The 17,396-nt window shown below is 33.4% G+C and overlaps 1 protein-coding gene across 1 annotated transcript; it reads left to right on the forward strand.

The window, feature by feature from the left end:
* Positions 1 to 870: 870 nt before the first annotated feature.
* On the forward strand, positions 871 to 1,488 carry LOC131052134 (uncharacterized). The gene has a single exon (XM_057986737.2). It carries the CDS (start codon positions 871 to 873, stop codon positions 1,486 to 1,488), a length of 618 nt encoding a protein of 205 aa, XP_057842720.2.
* Positions 1,489 to 17,396: the final 15,908 nt, after the last annotated feature.

Genomic DNA, 17,396 nt, shown 5'->3' on the forward strand with positions numbered 1-17,396 from the left:
AATTATATACAAATGTGCATATCATTTTAAATTCATCTTTATAAGAAACCTTTTTTTAATATTCTAAAAGGTTTCATATATATAAATATATAATGTATCATTTGCATGTAGAATTTTAATTAAATAAATAAAAATTATTTTATATATGTTTAATTTAAATAAAATTTAATGCATTAATAAAGTTTTCTTAATATTTTTAGGTTATTTAAATAATTAAAATTTATTATTAGAAGTTTATTAACAACTAAAACTTATTTTATATTATTAAAAATAATTTATACTTAAGATTATTTGAAAAGTTGAATTTATTTATATTTTAAAATTTGTTTAAATAATTAAAATTAATTGTATTATTAGAATTAATTGTACATTTTGATGATTAAAATTAAATAAGTTAACTATTAAAAATAACTTTTGTTACATTATTAAAATTTATTTATAATTTAAGGGGATTTATTTAATTAATATATTTACTTTAATGTATAGTAAATTTGATTATTGAAATATTAAAGAAAAATTAAAGTGGTATTTAATCTTTTAGGGAGAAGTATAATAAAGCTAACTCGTGTTTTATTGGAGTTTTAATATGGACATTTAAGTTGCAATTTGGACTTACCCTTCAACAAATATTTTATTTCTAAATAGTTTATTATCTCCTTAATGATGGGAAAAGAGTGTTCTTGAGTTTAAATGGATAAATATTGCAAGGGGCAAAATGATCAAATACACCTAGGGTTCAAATGGTTAATCAACAGAGTATTTATTTTCTCATTAAGTAAACCTATGTTGCCTTAAATTAAACTATTGATTAAATCCCCTCATGATGAAATAAGTTAGTGAACAATCTTGAACTCAATTGAATCGATTATTATGGATTCAGTTAACTGCAAGTTAGCCTTCTCTTTGGGTCCGTCGAAAGTTTTCTCATCTTGGGATGAAAGCATAAGGAAAAATTGGCATGGGATTAGGATTCCCCCCTCGTTTGGGCAAAAAGACAATAGGAGAAAGACTCCTATCTGGTCTCCTCCAAAGCCTGGTTGGATAAAACTAAATTTTGATGGTGCCTCAAGAGGCAATCCGGGCCCTTCAGGCATAGGATATGTAATCAGGGATCACACAGGAGCAATCCTTGGGGAAATGGCAAAGCCCATCCCTCCAGACACAAACAACATAGCCGAGTTCAAAGCTCTGCAACTCGGACTGAGAGATTGCATCAACCATGGTTTCAATAACATCTTAGTGGAGGGCGACTCAGAGATTGCAATAAATGCCATCAAGAGGAAAATCACTCCAAATTGGAGACTGCGGGGAATTCTAGAAAGCATAGTCGCAAGCCTAGACACAATCGACAATTATGAAGCTAAGCATATCTACAGAGAAGCAAACTCAGAGGCAGATGCTCTTTCGAAATTAGCCGCTCAAGGATCTTATCTCCATGGTTGGGATCAGGAGTATCTTTCTGTTTTTCATTCAGACCATTGCAATTGACATGCTAGGGTCCTTGAGGTTCAACCAGATGTGAGATTCCCTTCAGGATCTTGCAGAAGTCTCTTATCATTTTGCTATACGGTTAACTTTAAACTTAACCCTGGCAGCTAAGCTTAACGGTCATATCAATTCAAATTTAATCCTACCTTTCTTGGGAGGGTGGGCCCACAGTTAAGCACGTCATCTAAGCCATAGTCATGACCTATGCCTTCTCCGATTCTCCTCTCGAGATAGCTGACAAATTGTCAAATCAATTTAAGGCCTGCGTGGCCCATCCGGGAGAGTTGGCATGACAAGGACAAACATCCTTCTCCACCTTCGCTAGCAAATTTATTGCAATCCCGACCCTCATTACTCGGCTTTAAACAATGTGCCATCTTTCTTTTTCGCATTTGTCTTCTGCATCCCGCGTTCATTCCCACTCTCTGCTTTTCATCTCGGAGTCCATTTCCTTCTCTATTGATTAGCCTGCATTGCACTCCATGGAGTCTGACCCTCCTTTTGGTTTCATCATGAGCGTGTATCCCAGACCCACTTGCTGTTTTGGAGAAGACACTCCAATCTCTCTCTTGGCGTCTACGCGCCAAGTCTCTTTCAGGAAAATTATAGACTTAAGGCTCAAGCGTCTCCTCCTCTTCTCGGATTTCCCCCTCATTTTGGCAATGAAGATGATCTTGGGTAGCGGTCACCTTAACAGAGATGAATATCCTCGGGACAACACCAACATTTCCTCAAGGTTTGTTGCCTCCCTGCTAGACCTAAAACTCGCCAAGCAGGCAGTCTGGTCCCTCACCAAGAAGCTCTTCCTAGAGGAGGTCACTCAAGAGCTCCAGGAAATTATAAACAAAGCAATTCATGACTCTGGGGCCCCTCGGCCAGGGGATAGAGTCCTCTCCAATGCTCATGGAGAATTGATTAATTATTATCCCTTCCTGCTTGACCTGAAAGGGAAAGACCTGGATAGGCATAGAGCTTTTGCGGGTGTTGGTCTTGGCTATCTCAAATGGCAGTTTTTGGGAGAGAATCCAGATGACCTAGGAAGGGAGGAGGACCTTATTCAGTTTGCAAGACTCAATGGTATTCTTCCTTCGAAACCAGGAGATGAAAACCCTCATTTGGAATAGGCTAGCATGGGTCGCTGTGGGACTGGAATTGGCCGTGGTAGAGGCCACCCTCCGAGCAAAGGCCGTGGACGAGCGAGGAAGGAGCACCTGTCATCTGAAGCTCAACAAGAAATTGCAAGCTAGGCCCCTCTAGCTACCTTATGTTTTTGTTATGTCTCTCGAGCATTGTTTTGTTTACTCCATTATAATCTCTGTTAATATGGCAGTAAGCTTCTGTCATTTAGACTTTAATTTCTTGTTTTTAAGGGTTTTCTTAGACTTTCATATGGAGTGTTTGCTTGTATTCCTTATTTTCTAAAAGAAGGAATTGGATGCACTTTTGGACTCTGCTAAAACTATTGCTCTGTAAATTCTATATATTCTTAATATAATCTGGCTCTGCCTTTACCGATCAAAAAAAATATTCTTTGTTTATATCAAGAGAAATTTTTATACATTATAAAGAAGATTTAAAATTTAATTCTATTGAGTAACATAAATTAATTTATTACATTTAGAATTTAAATTATTTTGATTTCTATTTGAGACAACTAATAAAATTTATCCTCAGTGAAAGATTGAAAGTTGATAACATAGACAAACACATGACAAATAATACTATAAGGAATATTATAGTCTATTCTTCTTTCAAGACAACTCTTTAAAATTTATTCAAGAAAATTGTGTATTTTAAAGAACAAAAGATTTATATGATAAGATATTCTCTCAATCTATTAATAGCTAAAAATGTATAGTTGTATCCTCTAGCTTTAAGGCACATAAGACTAGTAAAGGGAGGAGTTACATTTATATTGCAAGGTAATTAGTATAGATGAATTTAATTAACGTTTAAATTTGGAGATTAATTGCATAGTTAAATTTTCATAATTTTAATGGTTTAATCTATTTTGTAAGAACATTAGTATTAATTAGAATGCAAAGAAAGATTATTTTAAACCAAATATTTGAAAACTAATGAGAAAAACAAATATCCATAATTCCAATTCATGAAAATCAAAATAGTTTTAGCTAATGGAAATGAAGCAAAAAACTGAAATCTTTTTACGTGAGATTATTAACTTAACTTATCTTGCGGTTCTCAAATTAAGTACTCATCTTTAGGTTTTAAATGTGTAATGAAACTTAGTTTGGAAGTTGAATAAAGTTAGAATTTGTTGTTCTATATTATTGGATTCTTATCTTAATTAAGCAAATCAATTTTCAAGAAACATATCTCATGATCACTTAGTTAAAAAATTAAATAATAATTTTAATTGAAGTAAATTTTATGAGAAAACATGAGTTCTCTTCTAAGAATTTGAAATTGATAAGGTTATCATTTGTAGAAAAAATCTAAAGATAAAGTTAAAGTTACTTCAAGTAGAAGGAATAGTTAGTTTATCTCTCTATAATTTTGCAAATGATTTGGCATTAGTCCAAAAGCAACTAAAAGTAGTTTGATTAGAATTATTATTAGGAGCCTTATTATTATTTATATTTCTTAACTAGAAAGTATTTAGATTCTCTTCTAATATTATTTTTAAACGATTAATCTTTAAAAATAATGTGGTTTTTTTCAAGCTTATTGTTAAATAGTTTTTCTCCTTCAAACAAGTAAGTATTAAATTCATTTCCGAAGTCTTGTTATTTAATAATTTAATTTTCTTTCAAGAAATTTAGTACCTTTCAAGTGTTAAGTTTCATGTTTAAAAGTGTAATAGTTTTTGTTTCAAAGCAATTAGTATCTTACAAGTAACTCAAATCATTTTCATAAGCTAACTCTTTCAAGTATCATAGTTTTCAAGCAATTAGTACTTTCGTGTATTTAGTTCAAGTTTTAATCATTGTTATAGTTTTCCTTTAAGGAATTGATTTGTTTATTATAATTCTTAAGTAAATGTTCATTTCAATTACGTAAAATTAAAATCTTAGTTAAAATTCAAGCAATAATTCCTTGCATATAATAGTTTCATTTTCATAGTTGTATTAGTATATTACTTTACTTAAGATTCATGAATTTATAGTTGAATTCTTAGTTAAACAACTAAAAAAAAGGAGATGAAACCAAAAAACTTAGCAACCTTTGGTATCTATGGTGCCTTTGGGTCACGTTTATGGGTAATGTCGTGTTGAACTACTGCACTTAACACCTAATAAAGATGCAACAATGATGTATGTGACATTGTCCCTATAAATCACTAGAGAGAAATAAGGGTCATTTGGAAGATAAAATCTAAGGGGCGGGTAAACCCCCTTGGATCGATAATCTAACATTTGCTTAGTTAAACCTTGGAAAATTCCATTAGGGTTTGGGTGTGTGATGATTTTGGATATTATATATCTTGATGAAATTCTACGAATGATAACGAACCAAGGGCAACGTAAATAATAGGAAATAGAACTTAGTTGTTTAGGCCACATGTAGAAGGCCACCTTGAGCCTTTTTGCTATAGAGCTACCATCGTGGGCAACAACTGTAGAGAAACTGTCTGGGACATTGACTCTAGAAAGGTTTGCGTACCCACCATATAGATTACATTAAACCCTAGTTAGAAACTAGAACTGCATACTTTATGCCTTGATCTCGTGTCGAAACGGGTATGTAGGCAGTCCAGGGACGAACTTGTCCCTAGTATTCAAGCATTCAGGGATGGGGATTAGGATTTGGTTAAGGGTGAGTTGTTGGTTTTCTAAGCTCCTTAGTCCTTCAATCAGAGGGGTCTAGATAATACTAATTGAAAGATTAAAATTAATTCAATGCATACTCAAAATGAATCCTGTATGGATTCGCTTGACTTCTCGAGGTTGTAGGCCGATTCTGAGGCCGAAGTCAAGCTTGTCTATATAATTATTTTTATATATTCCTAACAACGATGACCTCAGTGCACTCCTAGTAGGCAAGTGTAGTCTTCAGAAAGTGACGCAGGACTCAAATGGTCCTTATGAGTCTAAAGTCTCTGGCCAAGCATTTCCTATTCTTTATTAATAGATACCTACCTCGTTTAGGTAGATGCCTATCTTGAATGGGATAGATGAAACCCCTTGTCCCATATGGACATATGTCAGACTTGTATGGTTAGATGCTTATATCGATTGGATGGATGCCTATCCTGTTTGGATAGAAATACCTGAGTATGCGATTGAATCAAACACAAGTAAGAATAAGTAAATAAGGATGAAAAAATTTAGTGCAATTTTTTGGTTAAGCTAAGTGGGCAATTACAAAATTGAACTGCAGCTCAATGTAGCTATTAAGCGTGTCTTCCCAAATTTCCTTGAAAATGTGCAAGATCCGTTCAAATTTATTTTTCACATTTACTCAAAACATGTTGATTTGTCCTCCACATTTCCAGTGTTTTATGTTATAGTGTTCTATTTTGTTTTGTCCTAGCTTTAAACTCTGTATAAATGAGAGGCAATGTAATTTTTTTAATCAATCAATAAAAAATGTTTTTGGTTTGTTGTTGCAGATATGTTAATTTGTGCTCTCTTCTTTGAAATTAGTATTAGAGCCAGTTAACAAAGGAGATTTTTTAAGTTGGAGTAATCAAGGGGGATCAAGGCCATGGCCTCAAAAGCCCTAAAATCCCTTCAAATCATGTATCTTTGTAATAATGAGTGATTGTAAGGCCAAGAAAGATGTGTAAGGAAAAATGCAAAAGTGAAGGTGAAGTTATAGCTTAAGAAGAAGGATCCTGCATTACTAGTCATTGCATAATGTTTAGAAGAGATTAGAGAGTAAATTAAAGATTGAAAAAGAGTCCGAAGAGCTTAAAGATTAGAAGAAATTTGTTGCTAAAGTAAAAGACCCAAATTAGATTGTGGGTAATGTTAAGAAATTGTTGTAGCAGTAGCTACTAGAAAGAGAATATTAATTATTGCCAAAGGAGCAGCTCTCCAGTTTTCAAAAATTTGGAGGAAATCATAGCCACAAGAAGGAAGTTGTAGCTGATGCAAGATTAAGATAAAGAAGGGGCAAAAATATTATCAAAGTCTAGTTTCAAAGGATTTGGTAGCTATCAAAGCTAATAATGATTGATACTCTTTTTGTCAAAGTTGTTAGAGGCTGCAACCAAGAGTAAAGAGCACTGACTATACAAGTCATCTCACATGTCTGAAACACAACCAAAATAACAAAGGTTGAAAATGGAGTTTAAAAGGAGATATCTCTAGCTTTTGTTGCTGTAACAAAAACCACCAGAAGGTCATAGGTTGAGGCCATTGCAATTAGGAAAAAGAAGTTAAGTCGCCACCATAGTTTAAGTGATGAAAGTTTCTTTTTCTGAAAGTGTGTATTGTAAATATGTTTCTCCATCATGTTAGTTTTTTGGTCCTCTAAAACCACTTGTCTATTAAGTTTTATGGTCATCTACAATCACTTATATGTGAATTTTGTGGTGAATTGAAACCACTTGTGATGTAGATAAAGATTTTTTTGGTCCTCTAAAACCACTTGTCTATAAGTTTTATGGTCATCTACAATCACTTATATGTGAATTTTGTGGTCAATTGAAACCACTTGCGATGCAGATAAAGATTTTTTTGGTCCTCTAAAACCACTTGTCTATCAAGTTTTATGGTCATCTACAACCACTTATATGTGAATTTTGTGGTCAATTGAAACCACTTGTGATGCAGATAAAGATTTTTTGGTCCTTTAAAACCACTTGTCTATCAAGTTTTATGGTCATCTACAACCACTTATATGTGAAATTTATGGTCATTTGAAACCACTTGTGATGCAGATAACCAACAGAAAAATTAGAAAATGATAAATGCTAAAGCATATGTGGTTGAAATTAAAGAGGAGTGTTGGGAAGAATTAATTTCTCCCACTCCACGTAGACAGTGAGATAAACTTGGACCACAGTTCAATGTAGCCGTTAAGTGTGTCTTCTCACGTTTCCTTAAAAATCTGCAAAGATCCGTTCGAGTTTGTTTTTCAGATTTACTCAAAACACGCTGATATGTCCTCCACATTTCTAGTCTGTTATGTATAGAGTTCCATTTTGTTTTGTCCTCTATGTCATAGATAATGTTAAAATCTGTAGAAATGAGAGGCAATGTAATTGTTTTAATCAATCAATAAAAAATGTTTTTTTGTCAATTGTTGCAGATGTGTTAATTTTTGCTCTCTCTTCTTTCACGAAGGGATTCATGAAATGTTTGTTCTAGTCTGGTATGGCTATGCAACAATTTGTAGAAGTTGTCTACTTTTTTTTGACAAGCAAATATTTTATCAATTTTGATTTTTCTTATATCCATAAAATTGTATTTTAATTCCAAAGCCCATGGAACTTAAAAAATATCGAGTCATTCTTAAAAAAATAATATTATTAGAAAAGAATGCAGGAATTTTTTTGGCAAAGGGAGAAAGGATGTTGACAAAGGTTGTAGAATTTGACTTCACACCTACCAATTACATTTGCTTGAAAGTTTCTAAAGCCTTTTCAACAGATCCATCCTTTATGTATCCTTCAATCGTGGCATTCCATACGACCACATTTCTTTTAAAACCATTCTTTGGAACAATTCACTTGCCTTGTCAATGCTCCCACATTTTGCATACATGTCAAGCAGGCTAGTTGCAACATTGACAATATTTCTCTTTCCTTTGTACTTCTATGGATGTGAATACCCTATTCTAAAGCTCCCATTCTGGCACATGCACAATGGATGTTGGAACAGGTTGTGGAATTTGGCCTTGTCAATGTCATTTTATTGAAAGTTTCTAGAGCCTTTTCACCAAAACCATTTTGGTGCATATCCCACAATCATGACATTCCATAAAATCACATTTTGAGGCATTTTGTCAAACAGTTCATGTGCCTTATCAATGCTTCCACACTTTGTGTGCATGCATATTAGGAAGCTACAACTACAACACCTGATAAAATTCTTCTCTCCTTTATGCTTTGATGGATAGTCGTGCCCTATTCCAAAGCTCCCATTTTGGCACAACAGGGAGAACGCTGGAAAAGGTGGTGGAACTTGGAGTTATGCCTGCCAATTGCATTTTCTTGAAAGTCTCTAAATCTTTTTTAGCAATTACATTATGTGCATATCTTGCAATCATTGCATTCCATGAGAGCAAATCTCTTTGATCCATCTTGTCTATCACTTACGAGCCTTGTTTGTGCTTCCAAATTTTGCATACATTTCTACTAGAACAATTCCAATTACATTATCTGTGAAAAAATCCCCCTTCTATCATTCTTTGATGGATGTTCATACCCTATTTCATAATTCCCATTTTGACATAGGCTCGAACTACAATGACAAATATGAGCTGATTGACTTGAATGCCTCTTTGTTGCATTTGGTGAAATAACAAGAGTTCCTCATGAGAAAACCCATGTCTTCTGCTTGCTGCAGTTTCTAGGAGTCAACAATCATCACCATTTTTTTGCAAGGATTTAATTCTTCCATCTTGCAAATTTAAATGATTTTAGAGAACATAACGATATTTTAGAAGACTTGTTTGATGAATATTGTGCGTGGGCAATTAAATTTTTATGGCACCTACACCTTTACTTTCAATGGAAAAAAAATTGCGTGAGACATCATGCAAAACCGGTAGAGATGCATTTGTTCACTTCATATATCCTCCAAATAGGTAGAGATGCATCCTACATATCTTCATAACCTATTATCCTTCAAAAGGTATTGCACATCATTGGGTGTTATCACAATAGACTTATTGTGATTGTAATTACTTATCTACCAACATCCTTTTGGGACCTAATTCATTGTCTTACGTCAAGACAACTCTCTATTCAAAAAGGGATTCCATTGTTACATTTCGCTAATACTAGATTCTTTAATATGAAATCTTTCTAAATTTTTTGGGATTTTGTTAAGATCTTTGATTAGGATAGCATATGTTTATGAGTCCTTAACTATTCATATGGATGCTCCCAAGTTAACATAATATGTTGAATTTGTTGTATCCACATTTAAATTTAACAAAATATGAACGTTTAATAGAGATTGAAGTTGTTGATTCTATTAATATAAATGAATTTATTTCTTGATATACTGGAGAATTTGTTGTAATTGTATGCATGAATTCAAAATAAAATTTAAATTAACATTAATGCGGTTTATGAAATTGGGTTGGGTTTTTTGATGTACTATGCCAATGAGCATTTGGTATTGGGTAGAATAGGCTTGTGTTACTTAAGCAATACTAAAGGGTTTTCTTACTGGTTCTTTCCCTTCAGTGCTTTTTGAATCAGACACTGTAAATTTTTTTTTAAAACTTAATATAGTTCAGTGGTTCTATCCACTTTTATCAAAAATAAAAATAAAAATAATTAAATTAACATAATATTAAACTTTTATCTTAAAATCATTATAAACCTTTGATAGATCTTGATTTTGATTTTTCCGTGCTTCATTAGTGGATTATGATATCTTAGTAAGACGTGCAAGACTTCTAGCAATGTGATGACAATGTGATTCAAAAGTTCATAGAGTACATTTTTTTCCCCTATATCCCCCTCTCTCTCCAGCCAAAAATATGGAAGAGTTGATAAGTTTATAGATTTTAAGGTAAAAACATGAATGAAAAAGATTGATTCAATCAAATCTAAATCTTGTGGACAAGAGACTTAGTTTAGAGCTAATTAGTTTGATAGATTAGTTGATTCAATCAATTGATTAGTCAAGTAAGCTAATTGACCAATCAACTAGCTTGATTGATTAGTCAGCTAACTTGATTGATTAGCTAACTATCTTGATTTTTAACACACTCCTAGGGAACCCTAGAAGAATTACAACTAATAAACCAAAACATATAGCAATTAATTTTTTTTAAAAGGAACCATAATACATCAACCATCTTTTAACTCAATACAACACTAAGTAAATTTATTACATAACATAGATGAATCATAGCAATGTTTAGCAAAAGACTTAATTGTTAGGATTCCCAAAGATACTGAGAGGGGGGCGTGAATCAGTATCTAACCGGTATATCAAATTACTTGATTTAAAAGATGAAAAACATATAAAAACTAAGTACCGGTAAACCAGAAATAATGCAGTAAATAAGAACAATAACAACAACATGAGAAGCACACCATAACACAGTATTTTAACGAGGAAACCCGGTGTGGGAAAAACCTCAGTGGGATTTGTGACCCACAATATTTGCTTACTGACCAATAAGGGAATATTACTCTTACAATAGGGCCCTGCACATGCAGGAAGGCCAAGTGCCTAGAGCTCACTGCTCAATTACAAAAGAAGTCCCACTGAATTACAAAAATGGATTATACTAATCCAATGTCTTATACTGCTTCAGATCAGCATCTGCTATGCCAGATTCAGTACCAGTTTGAGCTCTGCTACAACATAAACCCTTAACCAATATTTCGCATATTATGTCTGTATATTTCGCATCCTATCTCCTTATCACTTACAAAATGATCTACAATGATCTCATACATATATGAGTCATATTACAACTCGCCATGTCGGCTTACAATGATTTTACAATTAATTTACAAAATACATTTTAAACAAAATTGAAGTCGGCCAAGGTGTCGGTATCCTTCCTTTCACTATCGGTGTTCTGTATGCCGGTGTAGAGTCTGTCGGTTCCAGTGTCGGTATCTTTGTCTTGCCGGTGTCATATGATTGCAAGGTTGCCATCAATGACAAAACCTTCAATCACCTACAATTTCTCATTGGAGTGTGCATTTGCCAACAATCTCCTCCTTTGGCATTGATGGCAACACTCATGAGAAAAATCAAAAGTGTCCAAAGTGATATCCAAAAATAGTCTGCCAAAATTGTCTTACCAAAACTGTGTGCCAAAAAAATGTATGCTCCCCCTGAGCAGATGATGTCCTTTCTTCTGACCATTTTTCTCATCCCACTACTCCCCCTTTGACATCAATGACAAAGGTTGTTATTCGGTGTCAGTGGAGTCCTACCTGGATTCTTGTAACCGGTGGGTTACAATCTGAAAGATATTTGTCAAAATCAAATTTATACCATTACTGAATGTTTTGCTATCTTTTATTGTCTCTTGTGTTCTCTGCACTGTACCGGTGAGTATGTGCATTTGCTCTTCCGGTGTCTTCAGTCTGGGAACCAGAGCCTCAAATATTTCTTTTCTCAAAGAAATAAGGTATTCTAGTCTTGGACTAAGTCTGCATTTCAAGTCCTTTGCTTTATCCTTTATTCCCTGTTTGTCATTTTCTAACTTCTTGATTTTCTCTTCTTGCTTTGCAATCTTCTTCTCTAACTCCCGAAATGAATTTTTAGTTCCAACATAGATCTTATTCAAACTTCTTACCAAGATGATCTACTGTCCACAATATCTTTGTGAATGAATCAATTTGCAGAAAAAGAAAAATATAGTTCAATAGAAAGTTTGAACCACATAATGGAAGACAAAACCATAGGTGACTTTTTCAATAAAGAAAAAATAAAGTTTTTCTTTTCAGAACTAAAGTTCTTAGTTTCTTTTAAGACCCTTCAAATAAATATTCTTTTTGAGAAATGGGGTCTGTTTCAAACATGTAGGGCATGGTTATGGCTTTGTAATTCCACAGGTTGGAAATATACTAAAAATATGTTTTTAGCTACTTTTCCGGAAATACCAATAAATAGTAGTGATCAGTTGGTATCAATCCTGCACAATATTAGGTAAAATTCGGATCACAATTTGGATATTTTGTGGGCACTTTATCATCAATTTTGGAGACTTTTAAAGTGGGAATTTAGAGAGAAAATTCTCCCGAAATTGAATCTTTTGTTATCCCATTTGGATGTTTCCAATTTATTGAAATCAATAAATAAAACAGTAGTTGAGGGAAAGGATACGTCAATATCATTTGATACATGGAAATATATACTCAATGTTCAGGAATATGATATTTTCTTTGTATCTTCATTGGATTTTTCTTTTATATTTCTTGCATAATTACCTTATTGTTGGTTCAGTTTTATAGGAACTTCTATCTCATCAAAGTTTTGCAGTATAATTACTCCTGCTTTAACGGAGTAGGAGAAATGATTAGATCTTTTAGAATGCTTAGAAAATTTTCTAATTTAAATTGGTATGGTTCTTGGCTTACATTTCTGGACTATATCGAGATGGAATCAGATCCTGATGATATAGGATTATTGCTACTATTGAAAATTTGGTATGTCAAAAATATTAAATGGCGTTTAAAAGACTCTAGTCAATTTCACTCAATTGTAAAAACAATTTTGTACGAATTTGAAGTGGATGATTTCCTTTTGAGAGAAAATAGATTGTTTTTAGTACAAGAACAAATCTCTTACTTTGAATCGAAGTTAACTCCCCCTATTGGTTTCTTTCATGAATATTTTGAAAAAAGAGAACATCGGAGACTTCTTTACTTTCGATATTTAGCTGAATTTATTCAGCTAGGCCTAACTCATAGAATAGGCCTAATGAACTCCGAATTAAATTCATTGTTTTTAGCAGAAATGCCGATCTTCGCTGCTTTTTATTAGAAGATTACTTCGATGCCAATTCACTCATCTTTATCTGACCAAGTGAGTTTTTAAAATATTGGTTACAGGTGTTTTCTTCTGAATCAGAACTATTTAAAAAAGGATAGCAAGAGTTTTTGTCAAAATTGACAATTTGTGGGCTTATTAAAGGAGTTTTATAAATATCTTCAATCGATAAAAAATCTATATTACTATGAATAATAGAGTTCAATTTATTAAGAAAATTAGATGATTTATGCAAATCATGGATTAGCGCTTGGTCACGTAAATATTGATCCAATAATCGATTTACTTGTGACTTTATGAGTGAGATAGTTTCTTTCTCTGAGTACACAGCTCTCATCTCACCAATACACAAAGAAAACAGATTGTTATGAATCAGAACTAAATTGGGAACTAAATTTAATAATTGTCCATATGTTACATTCTTATTTTTGATATGAATCCTCTCCATGTAAGAAGCTAATCTTTTTTTATAATTTAAATGAGGACAGTGTAAATAATCTAAAAATTCAAATGTATTTGCTTTGTAAAAAGAAGCTCTCAATGAATTTTGATTAGAGAGTTTTAAAGGATTCAACCAATTGTCTCGATCATCAAATATTTCCGAAAGACCCGCGTTATTCAATAATTCCATGTAATTTTTTCCATTATCAAATACATCAATAATCGATTCAATTATCGGTTTCTCATTCAAACCTAATGGTGATATTGTTTGTTCATCGATCAAGGATTCAAGATTAGGAATTGATTTAGATTTTTTTTCATTTTCAATCGGATTGATATTAATCTCGTCCGAGATAATCTTATAAATTTTATTATCAAAATTTTTATTGGGATTTCCAAACCAACCCCAATGTTGAGTAGTCCATAATTCAATTGGATCGAACACTCTATTTTTTAAATTGTTTTGTTTGGAAATGGACAAAACATATTCTAATCTTTTTTGAAATATTTCGATCTGAATGGACAATACAAAAGCGTTCAAATTCCGATTTTGATTTTCAACAATTCAAAAAATAGAGCGATTGAACCATTCTTTCTGACATTTTCTCCAACTTGATGAATGCTGGGTAATTGTATCTTGTGTTACATTATTCAATTTTATCCAATTTGTTCGAATTGGATCTTTTAAATTGCGACTTAATGTTTTGATTAAATAGATTCTATTTAATATTTTTCGTAATTCAAAATTGAATTCCAAATAGTATGGATCCGATGCACCTATTGGATTGTCAGCAATATTGTTTATCTTATCTTGTGCTTTGCTGATCTCCTTGTCAAGGTCTTCTGTTAAAATATTTGTTTTACAAGTGTCCCTGTACAGTTTCTTGGAGTCAAGAAATATTTCTCCAAGTTCCGGTAAAAGGGTATCCATTTTCTCCTTGTTCTTATTTACAATATCCTCAAAGAATTTCTCTTTTTTCTTTATCATCCTTTCCTTAAATGTATCCTCATTTATTTGATTAATAGTCAATAAGTTACCGGTTATGAACTTAGACAATGTGTTTAGTTGTCCTAAAGAATCCTTCTTATCAACTGTGCACTTTGGTGCAATCAATTTAAGAATTGGAATTGTATCATCAATAGCCTTATAGGCTTGTGCATTGCATTCTATGATCTTCTTTATTAAATCTAACATGACCTCTGTTACATTTGAAGGTCTGAATTCTGCCATAGATGTACCAGATGTTTGTCCAATAGTCTTTATAATAGCCAAGCTACCAGTTGTGGTAATAACCTTACTTGATTCGACCTCTGGTAGGTCAGTCTGTGTTTGCATTTTCGCAAACAAAGGTTTTTGCTTTTCAGTTTGGGCCGGTGGCACTGTCTCTGTCTGAACCTATGCTTCAACCTGTACCTATTTTGGTTTTTCTATCTGTGTCTCACAGGGTTTCTCTGAGCTTTTAACTGTCAGTTTCTCATATGTAATCTCAGTTTGTACCTCTGAACTCTCTTTTGCTGGTTCTTCAGATGGTTTTTCTGTTGTATCTACCGGTTTCTCAGTGGTATCCTCTGTCAGTTGCTTTGCTTGTGTAGGATTTTCTATGTTCATCTCAACCTCTGCAGCCGGTGACTCAATAGTCACATTTTTCTCCTTATCCTCAGTTGTTTCTCTGTCAACCACAATATTTACTTCCTGTGTGTCTACATTTACCGTATACAAAATTTCAAAATCAGGATTTGTATCCTCTACCAGAGTTTCCATACTCTCTGTGGCCAGTTGTCTGTCAGTAGTGTCTATCGGTGGAGTATCTAAAAGAGGTGGGGGCAAATTCTCAGTTATTTTTAGGCTTGGTGGTCCACCTACCTTACCTTTCCCCTTATCTCTGTCCTTTTGGTATACTTTAATAGTTTTTGGCCTAAGTAATTCTTCCTCTTTTTCTTTTTCCACAAAGAATATATCCCATGCATCTATTGTTTCCTTAGATACTTCATTTACTCTACCAGCCATTAGCGCCACATGCCGCTAAGCAGTGGAGAATGATGTCCGTTTAGCCTCACTGATTAATTTGTCTATTTCATTAGGTGAGTTAACTAGATGCACTGCAAGTAATTTTTCAATCTTAATTTTCTTATCCAGCTCAACAATGGCTAATCTTCTAGCTTCAAGTCTCCTATACAGATCATTTGGAATTTCATCAACAATTTGCATCAAAAATTTATTGTATATATCTAATTGTAGAATTACACTATTCTCTATGCTGTCCTTATCATCAGCTGATAGTGTATTGTATATTTTGTTTCTGTTCTTTAGCTTACCATCCTCTATAATTTCGCTAAGAACTTTGTCTAGAGGAGCAATAGTCTGTTTCACCTTCTTCTTCTTAGGAGTCATTTTCTTTGCTGGAGGCCTTACTACCTGTTGTTTTTGTCTAGTTCTTTTTGGTGTAGGAGAGGGTGCCGGTGAGGGTTTTCTTTTCCTTTCAACCCTTTTAAATACTGCCGGTATATCACTCTCAGAAGAAGTTCCAACCGGTGAAAGATGAGTTTCCGGTTGCGGTGCTTCCAACTCACTTTCATTTATGCCAGTTTACCTCAAAACATCTTCCTTGATTGCCTTTGCCTATCGGGTTCCTTTTCTTACAGTTGCTTCAACTTTCTTAACCCTTTTCCTAGATTGAATAGTACTTTCTATTGTTTAAGCACTACCAAATACTTTCTCTTCCGGTTCCTTTGGAGCTTCAAGGAGGGCTTTTGCATAAGTTTCTGTGATGTTGTCATTTGTTTCATAGCCCTTTTCATTTACCCAAATAGTTCTTAGGATAACTGCCTCCATCCAAATTTCATCTTTCTTGATCACAAAACAGATTTCTTTCTGATACTTATCCACAATAGCTTGTGACAATCTTACTCTAGCTTTCATTCAAGCCTTTAATGCTTGAAAATACTCTTTTAGGTTTTTCTCCCTGTTCTCTCCCATATTGTTTAGTAAATCTAATAGTTGTTTTCCTACCGGTATGTCAAAGCCAAACTCTCTAGCACCAATACCAAGTACTTGTTTGGTTATGTACAACATCAAACAAACAAGTAAGTTTCCAAATCTGAATGTTCCTTTCTTATCTCTTTTAATCTTTCCCAAATTGTCTATCAACTCATCTTTAAGCCATTCACATATATCTATTCTTGCATTATCATTGACCATATCATAGGCACTTTTGATACATAGGCTAGAAACTGAATTTAACCTATTTGCATGTGTAGCCTTATAACCTAAGATCATACTGATAAATATGACATTAATGTCTTTTACATCGTTTACCCTTAAAGATCTTTTATCAAATGTTGCACCGGTTAGGTTTATCACTGTGTCATTTGGGACCTTCTTTGTTTTGTCAGGTTTGTTACTGGTGGAGGATAACCCTGTTACAACTTTTACCATTTCTTTTGTGATTTTATGGATTGAATCCAACTAGAAAAATTCACCATGTACTCTTCTTAACACAATCCTTATGATATCCTTGGCAAAATCTGGGATACTAAGAATTTCAGTGAAACCTAGGGTTTCCACTATCTTATGTTCAGGTTTGACATTTCCAGATTCATCACAAATCACAGTCCATACATATTTTTAATCTCATCTTCACCTAATTCCTCAATATGACAATGTATATACATCCTAGGGTCTTCAGCATATACTACTCCCTTAGGAATCTGAGAAAATGCACCTATGCTATCATCTTTCTTTGCAATTTCGAGAACCAGTTTGAAAATGGGTCTAGGGCACTTAATAACCTCAACAATAGTAGGGTTTGCAATAAATTTAGGAGTGGACGAAGATGCCATAACTATAAATACCTCAATCTG

This window comes from Cryptomeria japonica, chromosome 2 (genome assembly GCF_030272615.1).
Source record: "Cryptomeria japonica chromosome 2, Sugi_1.0, whole genome shotgun sequence".
Taxonomy (NCBI): Eukaryota; Viridiplantae; Streptophyta; class Pinopsida; order Cupressales; family Cupressaceae; genus Cryptomeria; species Cryptomeria japonica.